Here is a 20498-nt window from a genome sequence, read left to right on the forward strand (position 1 = left end):
GGAGGCCCGAGGACAGGTTTGAAAACCAGTGAAATAGAGTGTACAATTAAAAAAATAAAAAATAAAAAAAAAGTCCCAATTTACTTATCTTATCAATATGACATCTTTCTCTTGGTCTCCTTTTTTCTTAAACTTGACTTCTTTACGTAAGAGCATACCTGGATAGGCTAAGGAATGTACATGTGTCTTGCAAGCTACATTTTTAACATTGTTAAAAACATTGATGGACATTGTTGCAAACGTAACTGCCATATAGTAAAGGAACATACAAATAATACATTGTATTCAAGCATTTTATTATTGAACTATTGCTTGCATGTAACTATCGGTTTAACCCTTGCAAAGTAGTTAATGCGCTACTGGGAGCTAGTTGAGTACGTATGGTGAGCCAATGACAAGGGGCATATATGTGTAGCCTCCAATCACCAGCTAGCTTCCAGTAGTGCACTGTTGCTCCTGAGCTTATCTAGGTATGGTTTTTAACCAAAGGAACCAAGAGAGACGTGTACACCTTTGCTAGATATAATAATGGAAAAAAGCTATGCTTAACCAAAAGATACCATGTTCCTTTCAAAGTAATTATTGCTAAATATAAAAAGTACCAATTTATTTATTTTTTAATTATCCAATGGTATTTAAACCATAAAGAACATTTTCTTCTCTAGAATATAATCATTTTATTTACGGTTATGGTCATTGTTTAAGGTGTTAAGTTCCCACTGTCTTTTTTTATAGGATCACCTGTTTCTGGGATGCTTGGAGCTAAACAAGGACCTGTCCCCGTTATCCGCATGTTTGGAATCACAGCAGAAGGCAACAGTGTCTGCTGTCATATCCATGGATTTGCACCTTACTTCTATGTGCCCTCTCCACCCGGTATATTTCTGACAAACCAGCACACCTTTTAGGTCATGGCAGTTTTTTGGAAAAGACTTCTAGATATGCTACTCAGCACTAATTTTACTTTCAGACTTTATATTATATAACTAATTTATCAATACCTCTGTACCCAGTAACACTTCACATTACTTTGTTTATGTCATGCATTGAACATAGTATGGATCCATCTCCGTACCATCAAGCTAGAGTAGAGTATTCAGAACCCATCTATAATGCATGCACCTACGACTGTATTTTTAAACTATTAACATGTGCCTGTATATTCAGCTTGACAGAACATGAAGCAGGAATTTATTAATAAGTAACAGGTTACTATCAAGCCACCACTTGGAGAAAGGCGAAAAGCTTAAACATTTGCTTTGGAAGCCCACCTTCTATTTACATTCTTATTTTTTAAAGTTTCTGCTTGGAGAAAGCTATTTTTTGGGAACCCTGTTTCTCTTCTACTTTCTAGCTACCAGGTAATCACATTTACTGGACAAATACTAGCTCTTAGACCTCTATTTCAGTACTACTAACTGCATTTGTGCCATTGTACCTAAGATTTGGCTGATCCCTCTCTAGTATATATTTGCAGACTGCTGGGATCATATCAGGTATAAAGCTGGCCCATATTGCCTTCCTGAACCTGTCTGGCTCTGGCCCAAGAATCCCTGTACATCTGATTACCTCTGTTATATGGCAAGGATTTTGCTTTTTTGCCAGCTCTCGGTACTGTGAGGAATTATAGTTTTGTCTCTATGATTCTGTGTTCACAGCTGTTCTCTTTTAATTAGCCCACTATATGCAATACATTTTTGTTTGCTATTTTTTTTTTTTATAGCCAATACCGCATTATGTTCTCATACTTTGCCTACTCCTTGGGCAGTACGTTGATCGCATCTACATCCTCTGGCAACTGTATCACTGAAGCATGAGATTCTTTGGACACAATATGTCTTCTATTAGTAATTGCTTCCGTTAACATTCTCTTTACCATACACTTTATGGTACTGCCCTTCAACTTTTCGTTTAGGCATCTCACTCTCAGGCTTCCAGAGACACTGTACACCTATTTTTCTTAAAATTTGTATTTCATCTTCCCTTCTTACCATGGATCAGGATATTATAACTCCTGACCTCTTACTAACCATAACCAAGTAATAGCTTGCTAGTGTCCTTCTTTCTCCTGAGGCCTCAGAAACATTCAATTTTGAGGTGACGTCCTCTCCTTTTAGTCATGTAAAGCTTCTACTATACACCTACATATCCCAAAGGTATTCTTTTATGCTTTTACCTTGGGCTGAATCCTACCTTACCACTCATGTCGCTCCTTACATTCCTGTACTGTAAAGGTTATATACAGCCTATCTTAGCAGACATTTTTGCACCTTGAATAATAGTCCGTACATCCTTATGTCTTCTCAGACTTCACAAACTATGGAGCATACCTTTTTGTAGACCTTATAGTGTCAAAGCAGTTTTAATGTACCTCTTTACAGGGAAAAAACAAAACTGATTTTATATGTTAATTAATGTCCTAAACATTCCTTAGTCCTCTTTCCCTTTCACCTGCCAACAGTTCTCACTATGCTCCAACATGATAGCTAGTAGGCCATACTTATTGTCCTACTCTTGCCATAGGCCTTGTGGTTCCAAGACCTTCTCTAGCTCTATGGTGGATGCTTCATAAGTATTTCCCCTCATTGTTACTTCCTTTTCCAGGGTCCATTTTTATTTACAGTTCTTTACACTTTATTGTATACTAACTGATAAATACTTTCATGTTCTTATTTTAGAGCATGAGACCCTCTTGTGGTTGATCTTGTTCTTTGCTTTCTTCCCCCTTTTTTTCCTCTAGTCTGATGTGCTACTTCCTTCTCTTTTGCTCATTCATTCTCAGCCTTTCTTCCTTCATTTGGCTTAACATAAAACATAACATGGAGACGGAGATGGGAGCTCTTCAGATTGAAATGTTAGTTTGAAGGTTCTACCTTTCTCCAAAATTGTCGGCTATGAATCTATGAATAATCCTCTGCTTCATCTGATGTGATTTAGAATATGCAGATAGTTGGTTTAATGGTGACTAAGCAGCACACAATATTGTATATTCATTGCATGCAAGCATGAAATAAATACTTGCACTGTAAAATATCTTTTTATTGGGTTATTCAGGTTTCAAGCAGGAACATCTGGGGGAATTCAAGAAGGAGCTGAACAATGCTGTGATCAAAGACATGCGTTCTAACAAAGATAACGTCTCACAAGCTGTCCTGGCTGTAGATATCTGTATGAAGGAGAGTGAGTAGTTTTCTACCTTGTGAGAGATCACTAGTGCTATTGCTTTTGAGCTGTGAAATCTTAACCTCTGTATAGTTTTTTTGTTTTTTTAATCTTTTATTATTTCAAGGGACATTTTACTTTGATTAATAAAAACACTCTGATTTGCTAGATTAACATTTTTAATATTTTCATGCTAATGTGTTGACTAGCATAGTTAAAGGGACAGTCTAGGCAAAATTGCTCATTTAGGTTTATTTTTGTATTTAAAATAGCCTTTTTTTTGCTGTTTGAAACCACAACACAATCAAATGGGTTGAACTTGCAGGGAAATCAGACCTCCTTTATATTATCTGTCTCTCTCTCTTGTAATCTTTATCTCTCTCGTAATCTTCATCTCTCACTGTATATACAAAGACCAGCACTTAAAGATTTGGAGATGAACATTTAGTACCTCTCTCTCTTCCACCTTCCCACTGCGAATGTAAGTTATTCTATACATTGTCGTTTACATAGCTTTTCTCTAACCAGTTGCAGTTTCAACAGGCACAATCAGCTAAAACAAATGACCAAGTGTGTAGGTGGAGGAGCTACTTATAAACAAATTAATTCAATCCAGCAGGTAAAATGGATCATTGGAAATGTATTAAAGGAACAGTCTACACAAAAATTGTTATTGTTTAAAAAGATAGCTAATGCCTTTAATGCCCATTCCCCAGCTTTGCACGACCAACATTGTTAGATATATATACTTTATAACATTTAAACCTCTAAATTTCTGCCTGTTTCAAAGGCTGTATTGACAGCTTCTTAATCGCATGCTTTTGTATTTGCTTTTTACAACAGGAGACTGATAGTTCATGTGGGCCATATAGATAACAATGTGTTCACACCTGTGGAGTTATTTAAGATTTAGCACAACACAGTACTTAATGCACCTCAATAGATAATAAATAGTCACAGTCATGTGATCAGGCTGTCAGAAGATGCTTAGATACAAGGTAATCAGAGGTAAAAAGTATATTAATATAACAATGTTGGTTGTGCAAAACTGAGGAATGGGTAATAAAGGGATTATTTATCTTTTATAACAATACATTTTTTATTGTAGACTGTCCCTTTAACCGTAAAATGTGTCCCTTTAATAATAAACCGCCTTTTTAAAGTTAAAGTAGCAATAAGGGTTATAGTAGTAAGTAAATAAGAATGCCTGTGTTCCATTCTCTTAATTATACTGTTGTGGAGTCACATTACTGCCTGCAGCTTGATGATGTCTCATCTCGTTGGCATCCAAGCTGAAAGATGCAGTTTTTCTTATTAAAAAGGAAGAGTCCACAGCTGCATTCATTACTTTTGGGAAATACAGAACCTGGCCACCAGGAGGAGGCAAAGACACCCCAGCCCAAGGCTTAAATACCTCCCCTATTCATTCTTTGCCTTTCGTCACAGGGGTGGTGAGTGCCCCAGCCATTGGGGGTGTTAAAGGGTGCCAGTTTTTTTGTCATTTTTGTAATCCCAAGATTATGTAGGATTCTGATATGCGCGACACGGGTGCCTCCGATACGGAGGATGTGTCTTGTGATGAATATGAAATGGCCCAGGTAATCAATGCCCATCAGTTATGTTGTGATTGCCGTTCTAGAGTACTCTCTTCTCCCAAAGCAGGGAGTGCGTTGAGCCATCCGCCTCCGAGGTTTCCATGACCCGTGAAGCGAGTGCCCCAGTCCATTTTCCGGCAAGCAGATGTTCCTATGGCCTTTACTGCTTCTCCGGAGGGTGGCTTGTTTCCTCCAGAGGTTACAGCACGGTTCCGCATGGCCATTTCTATGGCGCTGAATCATTTAGATCTCCCAAGTGAAGTATTTCTAAGATGCTGTCCGTGTTCCATTAACCAGGGCCCGTCGAGCGTGGGATCGCCCGATTCAGTTCTGCCTTCTGGGGAAACAGGGACCAACATCTTGGGGCCAGGGTCTTCAGTTAATCCGGCGAGGGATGATTTTGCCTTCCGTTATAGGCTGGCTCGCCTTCATGGTCTTTTAAGACATGTTTTGGCAATGTTGAAGGATCCCAGTCCTAGCTGGCCTAGGGATCCGAGGCCTTAGAAGCTGGATGGCAAAATGGAAATCACGTTTGAGGATGAAGCCAATCTCCTTAATGTCGCTGTTTTTCCTTTTTCTTTATGTTTTTCAGTTCCAGTTCTGAGCTTGGGTGAATGGGGCTTTTCATCGGCTGGTCCCGTTATCGTCCTCATTCACCTTGGGCGTTCACCCGATGGGTGCGGCCTTCATTTTATTTTGTTTGATCCGGATCCAAGTGTTTAATTTTGTTTTTTTTCTTAAGCTCATGTCTGTTAGATTTTCTTTTTTATGAACGTTCTTCTCTGGAACCGATACTTGCGATTTAGGTTGCGTGGGCACTTCCTCAGAAGTTGCACACTTGTTGATCAATAGAATTATGTTTTTCTAGTTCATTTATTGATCCTTTGGGGCGAATTTTCTTGGACCTTGGGCAGTTCTAGAGTGTCCTTATACCAGGCAGGTACTGGTCGGATACTTTTTTGGTTGTTACCAGGGTTCATGTCACCCTCATGGTGCTGATTAATCCTGCTGGATTCTGAATGTCTTTTGGCCTATCTATGGACTCTGGGCTCGGATCCTACCGAAGTATGAGGCCTGTTGTTTAAATACAACCCCTCCGTACAGAGGGTTATGAGTGCCAATCTAGGTTGGTTGTTCGGGCTTCTCGCCTGGGATACGGATCTGTTTTTGCAGACATCATCATGGTTCCTCGGGGACTCAGAACCATTATTCCATTCTTTGGAGTTGGGTGATGTGTGTGACCTATGTGGTCTGGTGTGCCGAGTTAATGATTTGCTTTTTCATTTAGCCTATTAAGCATTTCATTGCAGTGGCAGTTTCCTTTCTTCCCGCCTTGGGTGGATCATATGGTCTGGATGCGCGGGCATGTTTTTTCTCTGCTCAGAGTTGTTACTCTAAGAGTTGGTGTGCAGGGGTTCCCTGCCCTCTGTGGGGAGCTGCGAAGCTCCAGCTTTTGCCTGCTTAAAGAAGATTTTGGAAGATAGATCCTTCAAGGATCTCTGGCTGTCGCCTTTTCCATTACACTTGGTCTGACCATGGTCTCGATGTTTGGGTGTCTTCCCGTCCTCGTTACAACTCTAGCCTTGGGGCTTGTCAGTGAAGAGGCAAGGTCGGTTAGTTGACCATTTATCTTCGATGCTCCGTTAGGATCTTAGTGGGCGATGTCTTCAGTTCAATTTTCTGGGATGGCGAGCAGGGAACAGGGTTCTCATTCGCCTTCTGGTGTTGGTGGCTACCTTGCCTATACGTGTAGCGTGTATTAACGCTTGCCTACGAGATTTCTTTGTGACCCAAGTGCCCTGGGTGCTGAATCTTAGACCGTTAAGGAAGTACTTTGAGAATCTTGGGTTTGAAGCTATTGCTAGATCACCAAGTCTATGGACTTTAGAGGTGCGTTTGTCCTTGTCGGAGGCAGCTTAGGGTTTCTTTGGATGTCGGATCTTAGATTGATTCCGTTTTCAAAGACCCTGACCTAGGTCTGTGTCTCTACTTATATATGTGTGTGGACGGTTCGATCTCACACTAGATGTTTGTGGTCCCGCGGGCCTCTCTCCGTAGAGGCTGTGGCTCTGTGAGAGATGCCTATCGTTTTGCGGCTTGGGCTTTAGGTTCCCTACTGGTCTTCTGGTGCATTTACGCTGTTCCTGTAAACTCCAGGTATCTTCACCTGGGTTGGCGATATGGCCGAGGGGTCTCGCCTCTATGGTAGGGTGGTTTTCCGTTGTTTATTTCCCTTCTCTTCTAGAGCGAGGGTACGGTTCTCTGGGTTTGGAGTTACCTTAGTATTTGTAGCGATCTGTGGGTCCTTGGTGGCTTGCCTTTTAAGGGTCTTTTCCCTTCTTGCGTTCTAGAATCTTGGAATGGGAGTTGCGATGTAGTGACTCGTTCCTTTGTTCCTGCCGTGAGAGGCCGAGGGTTTGATCCCTATGGGGCTCCTACTATATGTTGGATTCTGATATATGGATGCTGAGGGCCTTCTTCCCCTGAGAAGTGTTCTTTTTTTTTTTTTTAAGAGAAAACAGCCATGTTAGGGGGGTTTCGTACCCAAGCACAATGTCTATCCTGACTCAAGGTAGTATACCGTTTGTAGTAATGGTCAGTGGTCTAACCGGGGGCTTTGTTCCTACGTTGACCCTTCCTTTCTCTTCTGGAAGTCTGGGATTCTTGTCTTTGGTTTTGACTAGCCTTTGGGCTGGGACCATTATCCTAGAGGGAAGATTGGGGATCGGTTACTCTATGCAGGGTTGACTGGTCTGTTCTCTCCTTTGTGGGAGGTCTTGGATGTCCTCCTCTTTTCCACTGGTGTTCGGGGCTGGGAGTGGACGCTCCTTGGACTCTGATATTTGGAGGGCTGTGAACCTTTGGAGAGTTTGCAGTTAAATCCAGCTACAGTTATTGCACTTTGAGGGTGCAACAAGCTACAGCTAATTGCACTTTGACTGGGTGTTAGCAAGCTTTGAAACGCCTTTCGGTGTTTGGGTTTAGCAACGGTGAGTCAGCTTGCTGCCTGGAAGCTGGTCATTGGGAGTTCCTGTTGGTGTTCTTTTTGGAGAACTCTTTACTAGCTGCTGGGATAGTTATCCTATTTCTGCTGTCTAGCTTGCAGGTCTAGATCTAATATGAGGCAACGGGGAACATTGCACCATATTTGTAGAAATACTTACCTCTTCGCCTTGAAAGCAGGATCGCTGATGATGTTGCTTCCCCGCCCGTCGCAAGCCTCTTCCTACGCCAGAATTGACGATTCCGGCCTTCCTCCAATCACGGCGTTGCTTTAGGCAATGCTTCCCCCGGGGGGGAAGCCGTGATTGGAGGATGCCGGAATCGTCATTGCTGACGTAGGTAGAGGCTTGCGATGGGCTGGCGAAGCGCTGGAACGGCTTTCAAGACGTAGAGGTAAGCATTTCTACAAATATGGTGCAATGTAAGGTTTCATCAATGAAAGTGCCCCTGTTTTTAATAGTATTTTTAAAAACCGGGCACTACTTGATGAAACTTTACATTCACTTTAAGAAGAAAAACCTAAATCATTCTTACCTGATAATTTCATTTTCTTCTGAAGGGAAGAGTCCACAGCTCCCGCCCGTGTTTTTATCTATGAGGCGGCTGTAATTTTTTTTTGTTCTTCTGGCACCTTTTTATTTACCCTGATATTTCTCCTACTGTTCTTTGTTCCCTCGGCAGAATGACTGGGGGATGAGGGAAGTGGGGGAGGTATTTAAGCCTTTGGCTGGGGTGTCTTTGCCTCCTCCTGGTGGCCAGGTTCTGTATTTCCCAAAAGTAATGAATGCAGCTGTGGACTCTTCCCTTCAGAAGAAAAATGAAATTATCAGGTAAGCATAATTTATGTTTTTCTGCAGCTCCTCATATGCACTATATTGTTACTGCTGTGTCATTCAGGTCAGTTTATAAAAATAAAAAAAAGGAACAGTAAAGTTAAAATTAAACTTAAATGGATTAGATGGAACATTGAATTTTGAACAACTTTCTAATTTACTTATTTTATCAGTTTTGCTTAGTTCTCTGGAATTCTTTGTTAAAGAGTAATACTAGTTGGGCTCAGGAGTGTGTTCATTTCTTTAGATAACTGGAAGCAGTGTTTGCAACAATGTTGATACATAGTTTCAAACATTGCCATAGATTGCTAAAGACACGTGCACGCTCCTATCAGCCTGTCTAGACTTTCTTTTACAAGATACGATGAGTCCACGGATTTCATCCTTACTTGTGGGGTATCGCCTCCTGGTCAGCAGGAGGAGGCAAAGAGCACCACAGCAGAGCTGTATATATAGCTCCTCCCTTCTCTCCCACTCCAGTCATTCTCTTTGCCTGTGTTAGTGATAGGAAGAGGTAAAGTGAGGTGTTAGTTTAGTTTCTTCAATCAAGAGTTTATTATTTTTAAAATGGTACCAGTGCGTGCTATTTTACTATAGGGTGTAGCCGTATTCCCTGTCAGCCTCTAGAGTAGAGCTACAGGTGGCTTTAAAGCAATGGGAACTGGTGTGATTACTCTCACTGTGCCTCCCATACTTGTGCTGCCCTGCTGTTGATGGTCTTAGCAGATATTAACTAAGGCCCTTCTGTGTTCACAGAGCTGCAGGAGGAAGAAGACCTCTTGATACTGTGAGACATGTAAGTGCAGTCTTTTTATTTCTGGGGCTTTTGCATATCTCAGAATTGGCTGTACACTTACAATCTCTGGGGGATTATGCGCTCCTGGAACAAGGCTCCCCTATTTACAGAGTGTGTGGGTTCTCATGGGATCTATGTTAACCGACATGGACATCTAGAGACACTGTTGTTATGTGTTGTCAGATGGGCTAGACGTTGTTACTGCACTAGTTTATTGTTTATGTTTGGGCAACGTTTGCATTAAATATACATTTTATTAGGTTTCCTACTAGGGTGAACTGGGCAGATGCTGGGGTTGTGTTGCCGGAGCCCAGTTAATGGGCTCCGGTTTTTGCGGCTATGTTGTTCATTTTTTTCCCCGATAGCGGAGCCTTTCAGTGTGAGACGCAACACCCACGATGGGCGGATTTTTACTTGCCGCGCTTTTGCTAAGCTTGACGCTCAGCGCTCTCTTCTTCCGGAAGTCACCGGCTGTTAGTGAAGCTTCGGGAGTGACGCCTCGGCCACATGGTTTGCACGCTAAAGCAAGCGGTCTTAGGCTAAGCTCCGGATTATGCGCAGGAGTGGTTGGAGGACCGAGGGGGTAGGTAGGCGCCTCAGCAGAGCTGTTGAGGCGAGGTGCTGGTGTTTAAATAATTTTTTCTGCAGTTCGGTTACAAATTTCAGTGCCTCAGAAATATTGTTGTCATTTTATTTCTTAAAGAGACAGTGTCTTGTCAGGATCACTTGTACTGACAAGTCTTTTAGCTACATTATTAATTTTTCCTGCTCCTGCTAGCATGGATTCAGATGATATCCAGGCTGTCACATGCTCTATGTGTTTGGATGCCACTGAGGAACCTCCAGTTCCTTTTTGTCCCTCATGTTGTGAGAGGGCCTTACATTATAGAGACAGAATTTTTTTTGATAAACCTTTGCCTAAGGCTGATGCTTCTCAAGGGTCTACAGATGAGATGCGAGGTATGCCGCAGCTTTCTCCCCAAGCGTCACAGCCCTTCACGCCCGCACAAGCAGGGTCATGTATTTCCCTAATGTCTGCAACGTTTACATTAAAAGACATTGCTGCAGTGATGTCCTTGTCTACGCTTTCTGATGCGTTATCCAGCCTTCCCATATCGCACAATAAGTGTACAAGAGGGGACAACTATGCAGTCCATTCTGCCCCTGATACTGTGGTGGCGATTGTGGATGTACCTTCCCAGGGTTCTGAGTTCTAGAGTACAGAGGTGCTCTCTGAGGGTGAACTCTCTGAATCAGGGAGTGCTTTGCCCTTAACTGATCTTGATGTGGTTTTCTTCCTTCAGATTTAAGCTTGAACACCTCCGTTTGTTACTGAGGGAGGTGTTGATTACTCTGGATGAATGTGACTCAATAGTGGTTCCGCCATAGAAATTGAGTAAGTTAGACAGATACTTGGACGTTCCTTCTTACTCAGATGTCTTTCCAGTTCCTAAGAGGACTTCTGAGATTGCGAAGGAATGGGGGAGACCAAGAAGCTCTACGTTCACCAGGGATTCCTTTTACAGCCAGTGGCCTGCATGGTTACAGTGACCAGTGCGGCCTCTTATTGTTTTGATGCTCTAGAAGAGTCTCTTAAGAAAGAGACTCCTTTGAAAGAGATTCAGGATCGGATTAAAGCTCTTAAATTAGCTAATTTGTTTATTACGGATGCTTCTCTGCAGATTACTAAATTAGCGGCTAAGAGTTTGGGCTTTGCCATCTTAGCACGTCGGGCTTTATGGTTAAAATCTTGGTCTGCGGATGTGTCATCCAAGTCTAAGCTTTTGGCTATTCCTTAAAAGGGGAAGACCCTGTTCGGACCTGACTTGAAGGAAATTATTTCAGACATAACGGGAGGCAAGGGTCATCTCCTCCCTCAGGATAAAAAGTCCAAACAGAGAGGGCGACAGAGTAATTTTCTTTCCTTTCGAAATTTCAAGGGAGTTCCCTCTTCCGCTAAACAAGAAGGGAATTATTATCAAACCAAGTCCACTTGGAGACCCAACCAGTCTTGGAACAAGGGGTAAACAATCCAAGAAGCCTGCTGCTGCTACCAAGTCAGCATGAAGGGTCGGCCCCCTATCCGGGACCGGATCTAGTAGGGGCAGACTTTCTCTCTTTGTCCATACCCCTGAGATTGTGTCTCAGGGGTATCAGTTGGAGTTCAAAAATTCTTTCCCCAGAGGAAGGTTTCTTCTTTCTCGTTTTATCTGCAGACCAGATAAAAAGAGAGGCGTTCTTATGCTGTGTAGGAGACCTCTCTTCCATGGGAGTAATATGTCCCGTTCCTGTACAGGAACAGGGACAGAGGTTTTATTCAAATCTGTTTGTAGTTGCCAAAAAGGAGGGAGCGTTCCAACCTATTTTAGATCTCAAAAGTCTGAACAAATTTCTCAGTGTTCCATCCTTCAAGATGGAAACTATTCGTACCATTCTTCCATTGATCCAGGAGGGTCAGTTTATGACTACCGTGGATCTAAAGGATGCATATCTTCATGTTCCTATCCACAGAGATCATCACAAGTTCCTGAGGTTTGCCTTTCTGGACAAACCTTTTCAGTTCATGGCTCTTCCTTTCGGTCTCGCCACAGCACCCAGAATTTTTACAAAGGTTCTGGGGTCTCTGCTGGCAGTTCTAAGACCTCGGGGTATTGCGGTGGCGCCTTATCTAGATGATATTCTAATTCAGGCGTCATCTTGTCGGCTAGCAAGGTCTCATACCGACCTTGTTCTCTCCTTCCTGAGGACTCACGGGTGGAAGATAAATTTGGGAAAGAGTTCGCTAATTCCACAAACCAGGGTACCCTTCTTTGGAACTCTTATCGACTCTGTATCCATGGAAATTTTTTCTGACAGAGGTCAGGAGGTTAAAGATCATGAATACATGTTGAGCTCTTCAGTCCAATCCTCGTCCGTCAGTGGCTCAGTGTATGGAGGTAATTGGATTGATGGTGGCGGCAATGGACATCATTCCGTTTGCTCGGTTTCACCTCCGGACGCTGCAACTGAGCATGCTCAGGCAGTGGAATGGAGATTATGCAGACTTGTCTCCTCAATTTTATCTAGATCAGGAGACGAGGGACTCTCTTCTTTGGTTCTTTTCGCTGGATCATCTATCCCAGGGGACATGCTTCCGCAGGCCCTCGTAGGTGATAGTGACGATGGACGCCAGCCTGCTAGGCTGGGGAGCAGTCTGGAACTCCCTGAGGGCTCAGGGTGTATGGACTCAGGCAGAGTCTCTCCTTCCAATCAATATACTAGAGTTGAGAGCTATTTTCAATGCGCTTCAGACTTGGCCTCAGTTGGCTTCGGCCCGATTCATCAGGTTCCAATCGGACAACATTACGACGGTGGCTTACGTCAATCATCAGGGAGGAACCAAGAGTTCCTTGGCGATGACAGAAGTAGCCAAAATAATTCAGTTGGCGGAGTCTCACTCTTGCCATCTGTCGGCGATTTACATCCCAGGGGTGGAAAACTGGGAAGGAGACTTTATGAGCAGACAGACGTTTCATCCGGGAGAATGGAAACTTCATCCGGAAGTGTTCTCTACCATGATTCTGAGATGGGGCAGGCCGGATTGGATCTCATGGCATCTCGTCAGAATGCCAAACTTCCAAGATACGGGTCCAGGTCCAGGGATCCCCAGGCCGAGCTGATAGATGCCTTGGTCGATCAGTCTAGCTTATGTGTTCCCTCCATTTGCTCTCCTTCCCCGGGTGATTGCTCGAGTCATACAGGAGAGGGCATCGGTGATCCTCATCGCTCCTGCGTGGCCTTGCAGGACTTGGTATGCCGATCTTGTGGACATGTCATCCCAGCCACCATGGAGGCTTCCATTGAGGAAAGACCTTCTCATTCAGGGACCCTTCCATCATCCGAATCTAGTTTCTCTGCAGCTAACTGCGTTGTGATTGAACGCTTTATTTTATCTAAGCGAGGGTTTTCTGATTCGGTCATAGATACTTTGATTCAGGCACGTAAGCCTGTTACTAGAAAGATTTACCATAAGTTATGGCGTAAATATCTTTATTGGTGAAAATCCAAGGGCTACTCATGGAGTAGGGTTAGGATTCCCAGGATTTTGTCTTTTCTCCAAGTCGGATTGGAGAAAGGGCTGTCAGCAAGTTCCTTAAAGGGACAGATTTCTGCTTTTTCTGTTTTGTTACACAAGCGTCTGGCAGATGTTCCAGATGTCCAATCTTTTTGTCAGGCTCTGACTAGAATCAGGCCTGTGTTTAGACCTATTGCTTCTCCTTGGAGTTTGAATTTAGTTCTTAAAGTTCTTCAAGGGGTTCCATTTGAACCCATGCATTCCATTGATATTAATTTATTATTTCGGAAATTTTTTATTTTTGGTTGCTATTTCTTCTGCTCGCAGAGTATCTGAGCTTTCGGCATTATAATGTGATTCTCCTTACCTTATTTTTCATTCGGATAAAGTAGTGTTACGTACCAAACCTGGTTTTCTTCCTAAGGTTGTTTCAGATAAAAATATTAATCAGGAAATTGTTGTTCCTTCCTTGTGTCCTAATCCTTCTTCTAAGAAGGAGCGACTGTTACATAATTTAGACATGGTTCGTGCCTTGAAGTTTTACTTACAGGCAACTAAGGATTTTCGTCAATCGTCTTTCCTGTTTGTTGTGTTTTCAGGGAAGCGTAGGGATCAGAAAGCTACGGCTACCTCTCTCTCATTTTGGCTGAAGAGTATCATCCGTTTTGCATATGAGACTGCTGGACAGCAGCCTCCTAAACGAATTACGGCTCATTCCACTAGGGCTGTGGCTTCCTCATGGGCATTCAAAAATGATGCTTCTGTTGAACAGATTTGCAAGGCTGCAACTTGGTCGTCTCTTCACACTTTTTCCAAACTTCGTCTGAGGCTGTTTTTGGGAGAAAAGTTCTTCAAGCAGTGGTGCCTTCCGTATAGGTGCCCTGTCTTGTCCCTCCCTTTTCATCCGTGTACTATAGCTTTGGTATTGTATCCCACAAGTAAGGATGAAATCCGTGGACTCATCGTATCTTGTAAAAGAAAAGGAAATTTATGCTTACCTGATAAATTTTGTTTCTTTTACGATACTATGAGTCCACGGCCCACCCTTTTTTTTTTTTTTTTTTTTTTTTTTTTTTTTTTTAAAGACAGGTTTTTCTTTTTGTTAAACTTCAGTCAGCTCTGCACCTTGGCTTTTCCTTTCTCTTCCTAACTTCGGTCGAATGACTGGAGTGGGAGGGAAGGGAGGAGCTATATATACAGCTCTGCTGTGGTGCTCTTTGCCTCCTCCTGCTGACCAGGAGACGATATCCCACAAGTAAGGATGAAATCCGTGGACTCATCGTTTCGTAAAAGAAACAAATTTATTAGGTGAGCATAAATTTCCTTTTTTTTTCTTCATCAAAGGATACCAAAAGAACTAAACAAACTGTAAAAGGAAATTGGAAAGTTGTTTTAAAATTGCATGCTTTCTCTGAATTGTGTTAAGTTTTGACTTTACTATTCCTTTAACTTTAACCTTTGGTATGTTCCCTGTCTTATTGCAAAAACAGGCCTGTTTTTGTATCTCATTTTGCCAGTCATGTATGTACCCTTAAAAAAATATTTGTAAAATATTTGTTAAAAAAAAGTGAGGGAATAGATTATGGAAGGGATATAATTATTTAAAGGAGGAAGCTAATACCGATGCAAATTTGTTTACTTTATATAGATACCTTGACTTGAATTCTTACTTAATTTTCTTGTATAATTTAACAAAGAATGATAAATTAAAAAGAAAGTGTAAAAGCACTTTAATGTGCTTATAATTTTCATAATTTCTGCATGGTTTTTAAACACAGTAGTTTAGGAAATGCATCTTTTTAATAAAAACATTTAAAACATTCATGGAAGGAGCCCCTTCTAAGCTGTAGTATGCATGAGAATTTGTCCATAAGAACTTTATTTAAGCAAGGGTTTTTAAAAAAAAAAAAAAAGAAAAAAAGTTTGCTACCCAGTGTGTGGACTTCTTATTGGGTTAATTTCCGTTGATATTGCACTTCCAGTTTATGGACCTCAGATATGGCCTGGAGCTATCGGCTGTAGTGTTTAGCATGAAATTGAAATAACTTTCTAATTTACTTCTTTATTAATTTTGCTCCGTTCTCTTGGTAACCTTTGTTGAAGACAAATTCTAGGTGAGCTCAGGAGAGTGCATGGTTCTTTAGCCATCTGGTAGCAGAGTTAGCAGCAATGTTTATTGCAATGTTATACATAGTTGCAAACTCTGCTGCCATAGATTGGTAAAGACATCTGCCTACCTAAGTTTACTATTGAACAAAACAAATTTGATAATGGGAGTAAATTGGAAATTTGTTATAACATGCGCTATCTGAATCATAAACCTGTAATGTTGACTTACTGTCCCTTTATATATTTGTTCAGGGTAGTTTTTCTTTTTTATGTTTAATGTCTGTAACTTTTATCTACTGCTATCATGTTAGCTTCCTTTGTTCACTCAGGTATTTTATTCCTTTATTTTCATAACTGGTTCTGCAGGATATTCAAATTACAAAGTAAATACTTGAGTTTGGGATTTTACTAACGGTCCTAAGGGAAAATCAACAGCATTTCAGCTTTGAATATCTGTTTAATACTTTTCTTTTCTTTTAATCAAGTATATCTTTCCATTCCTGTAATATGTTTTGTTCTAGAGAAGTAGCACTGAACTTGAGTCATAGGCTAATAACATTTTTATTTTTTTATCCTAGATATGTTTGGATATCATGGGAAAAGGATAATTCCTTTTCTGAAAATTACCATGGCTCTTCCTCGCCTTATAGCTCCATCCAAGCGTCTCCTGGAGCAGGGTTTGCGGTTTGGAAGCTTCCCCTTGCATTGCTACCAGGCGTACGAAGCTAACATTGACTTTGAAATTAGGTATTCCTTCAAATACGCACTTCCCCGCTCATCCTTGGAAATTGAACCAAATATTAAGGATGTGCATTCAGCAGATTTGTTGGTTACTGAATGCGGTAGAAGGCACCGATCTTAGTTTGTTGCACTTTAAAAAGCAGAAATCCGGCTCCAAAAAGATGCTCAATGCACATCCCTACCAAATATGTATACATGTGTGTTTATATATTAAAGGGACAGTCTACTCCAGAATTGTTATTGTTTAAAAAGATAGATAATTCCCCAGTTTTGCATAACCAACACAGTTATATTAATACACTTTTTACCTCTGCGATTACCTTGTTTCTAAGCCTCTACAGGCTACCCCCTTATCTCACTTCTTTGGTCAAACTTGCAGTTTAGCCAATCAGTGCTGACTCTTAAATACCTCCACAGGAGTGAGCACAATGTTATCTATATGACACACATGAACTTGCAATTTCTGTCAAAAACTGTCAAAATGCAAGAGGCAGTTTAACGACTTTGAAATTAGTATTCAAGCCTACCTTGCTTTTGCTTTCCACAAAGAATACCAAGAGAGCAAAGCAAATTTGATGATAAAAGTAAATTGGAAAGTTGTTTAAAATTTCATGTCCTATTGGAACCATGAAAGGTTGATTTTGACTTGATTGTCCCTTTTAAACACATACAAATTTGGTATTCATTATTCATGGCACAAGTGGCCTTTGCTTAGTTTCATCACTTGATATATTAAAACAATATTTTTGAGAATAGAGATATCTATCAAGTAAAAACAAAAACCGCACCATTTAGGATGCTTTGGTAAATTCCTATTTCAACCTTTTGCAGGTTTATGGTGGACAATGATATTGTTGGGTGTAACTGGATTGAGCTTCCTCCAGGCAAATACCATCTGCGTATGGACCCTCATGAAGCGGCATCTAACAACAATAGCAATTCTAAAGACCTTCCCAACAAGGTGATTACCTCTAGTTGGTTTGCATGTAATAATTAGCAGTGATATATTATTGTTTTATAAACATTTTATGGCTTATGCAGATGTCGTTGGCTCAGCTGGAGGTCGATATTAGCTGGGCGGATCTCATCAGTCACCCTGCAGAAGGCGATTGGCAGAAAATTGCTCCCCTTCGAGTCCTCAGCTTTGACATTGAATGTGCAGGCAGGAAAGGTAACAGAAAAAAACACTTTGTTTCCATAATGTGTTTAGTACACTTCATTGTAGCATGTCTACTGTGTTCTTATAGACTCATAAAAACCCTTACTGGTGCTTCTTTGCTATTCTCACTGCAAGTGCCCATTGTCCTGGCTGTGGGCAGTGTTTTCTTTCAGTTCTGATACATGGGTGGTGCTCTATTTCTAAAGCTGTAAGCCTCACCCCATAGGCTCAAGCAACATTGGGCTAAAAGGGACAGTCTACAATAGAATTGTTATTGTTTAAAATATACATAATCCCTTTATTACCCATTCCCCAAGTTTGCATAACCAACACAGTTATATTAATATACTTTTTACATCTGTGATTACCTTGTATCTAGGCATCTTCTGACAGCCCCCTGATCACATGATTTGTATTTATTATTTATTGACTTGCATTTAGTACTGTGTTGTGTTAACTCTTAAATAACTCCCCGTGCCTGAACAGTGTTATCTATATGGCCCACATGAACTAACCGTTTCTTGTTGTGAAAATCAATTAAAAAAGCATGTGATAAGAGGCTTAGAAATTGGCATATGAGCGTTTAGTTACAACTAGGAATACTAAAAGAACAAAGCAAATTGAATGATAAAAGTAAATTGGAAAGTTGATTAAAATTACAAATCCTATCTGAATAATGAAAGTTTTAATTTTGACTAGACTGTTCCTTTAATATACTGCACTATTGGTCTTCATGGCTCATCATGCTGAGGATTCATAGCCTCAAATGAACAGCAGATTTAGCATGCCCTTGCCAATTGGAGGGCAATGCAGCTTTTGAGGGTTTACAACTATTGTCTCATAAATTTACGTGACTCACAACTGGGGAGACCAGTGCATGGGTAGTGCTTAGTTTGTACCTCTGCCTAGAAAGTGTTGCATCAAACTCACAACATTGCTGAATATGCTTTTGGTAGGTTTAGAGAATTATATTTACGGAATAAAGTAACAATAAATTAAACATTATTTCACTTTTTTTTTTTTATTTCTTTATTTAAAAAAAGCCAAAAACCATTAACCAATATACAGTGAAATGTAGGTATATAAATATGAGTCTCTTGCTGACCAACAATATAATTGAAAGAGAAATGAAAGGGACATTAAAAACTAAATAAATCATTGATTGAATGATGTAGCAAAGATTATCCTTATAATAATTTGTACATGTATTGTTTAAAAATTATATTAGTTGTTTAAATATTAAAAAAAATAAGGGTAAAGTTAATGTCCATAAATCAGTGGGTGCGGCCATATTGTAACTTAGGTTACCTTTTCTGCTGAGGCCAATTAGGAATGGTTATAAATGGCTTACTAGAGTGTGCAACCATTGACTGAGTGGAATATAGCTGTCTCTTCACTTGAAGGTTTAAAACAGGGGGAAAAGTGCTGGCGCTGAAAGCTAGGGATAAAGGAGAAATAAAAAATGTCTATGACAGAGAATAATAGGAGCTAGTAAAATAATGACTGAAATAAAGTCTATGACAGCAAATGTAATAATATATTAAAAAATATAATATATTAAGCACTAAAATGGATTTCCCTAAAATTCAAACTATAAACTAAGGACTAGCTTGAAGAAAGCAGATTACAATAGTTCCTAGTTAGATACAGGTAAGAAAAAACACCAAAATGCAATAAATGTCTAGATAGAATACAGTCTATAGGCACTTAAGAAATGAATTAATCTAAATTTAACCAATCATATAAAGTGTAACTCACTAAAATAACACTCTTAAAATAAGTTAAAATAAGTTACTCAGATATCACATACAATTAACACACTTTAATAACACAATAAAATATTGCACTAAGTACTGGCTGTAGCGCTACTAAAAACCCTGGAGGTCCAGTTAATAATATATAAATAACAGATAAGAATAATTTCAATAAAAAATGTCTCCTGATTAAGGATTATCTCAGATACGAGGACTCAGCCTCACTGGCCAAAACGCTGATGTAGTTAAATTATTTCGTATTTAGAATGCCTTCATTTTTTGCTTTCTCTAGATGACTGCGTAGTAGATCTGGATATTAACATTAAATCAAATAGTTTTAATACCAAAACTTTCTTCAAGAAAGTGGATTCCAACAATTCCATTCATGCTAACAGCTGCCACCTGGCAAGGTGGAAAGAAAATATACATAAAGCCCAGTTTCTTAGAGTTAGGAAGAATTGTTCCAAGATTGACTATGAAGAACAAGCTAAGATTTTAAGTAAACGATTTTCAGATAGGGGATATGAGAAATCTATTTTGAATGACTATGCGAAAATGAAGAGGATAGAAAGAGAGGATTTGTTACAATATAAACAAAAGACCCCAGACCCTATAGATGACAAAGAACAGGACTTGATAGTACAATTTATTTCTCCAACATTGGTGTGTCCGGTCCACGGCGTCATCCATAACTTGTGGGAATATCTCTTCCCCAACAGGAAATGGCAAAGAGTACAGCAAAAGCTGTCCATATAGTCCCTCCTAGGCTCCGCCCAACCCAGTCATTCTCTTTGCCGTTGCACAGGCAGCATCTCCACGGAGATGGTAAAGAGTATGTGGTGTTTAGTTGTAGTTTTTTATTCTACTATCAAGAGTTTGTTATTTTAAAATAGTGCTGGTATGTACTATTTACTCTGAAACAGAAAAAGATGAAGAGTTCTGTTTGCGAGAGGAATATGATTTTAGCAGCAGTAACTAAAATCGTTTGCTGTTTCCACATAGGACTGTTGAGATGAAGTAACTTCAGTTGGGGGAAACAGTTAGCAGACTTTTCTGCTTAAGGTATGACTAGCCATATTTCTAACAAGACTGTGTAAAGCTGGAAGGCTGTCATTTCCCCTCATGGGGACCGGTAAGCCATTTTCTTGGTCTCAAACAGAATAAAGGGCTTAATATGGGCTATAAAACTGGTAGACACTTTTATGGGCAATATCGATTGCTTTATTTGGGCATTTTATACAGCTTGAGGTTGAAATTTCACACTTATAAACTTTGGGGAACGTTTTTTAACG

At 40.5% G+C, this 20498-nt stretch overlaps 1 protein-coding gene across 1 annotated transcript in view; it reads left to right on the forward strand.

Moving 5' to 3' along the window:
• POLD1 (DNA polymerase delta 1, catalytic subunit) overlaps positions 1–20498 on the forward strand; it is a 384813-nt gene that overhangs the window by 39746 nt on the left and 324569 nt on the right. The window contains exons 4-8 of the mRNA XM_053690816.1: positions 736–876; positions 3055–3180; positions 16131–16299; positions 17125–17254; positions 17335–17464. Coding sequence (XP_053546791.1) covers positions 736–876; positions 3055–3180; positions 16131–16299; positions 17125–17254; positions 17335–17464 — 696 coding nt within the window. The remainder of the gene's footprint in view (positions 1–735; positions 877–3054; positions 3181–16130; positions 16300–17124; positions 17255–17334; positions 17465–20498) is intronic.

The sequence above is a fragment of the Bombina bombina genome, chromosome 8, assembly GCF_027579735.1.
Source record: "Bombina bombina isolate aBomBom1 chromosome 8, aBomBom1.pri, whole genome shotgun sequence".
In the NCBI taxonomy this organism is placed as follows: Eukaryota; Metazoa; Chordata; class Amphibia; order Anura; family Bombinatoridae; genus Bombina; species Bombina bombina.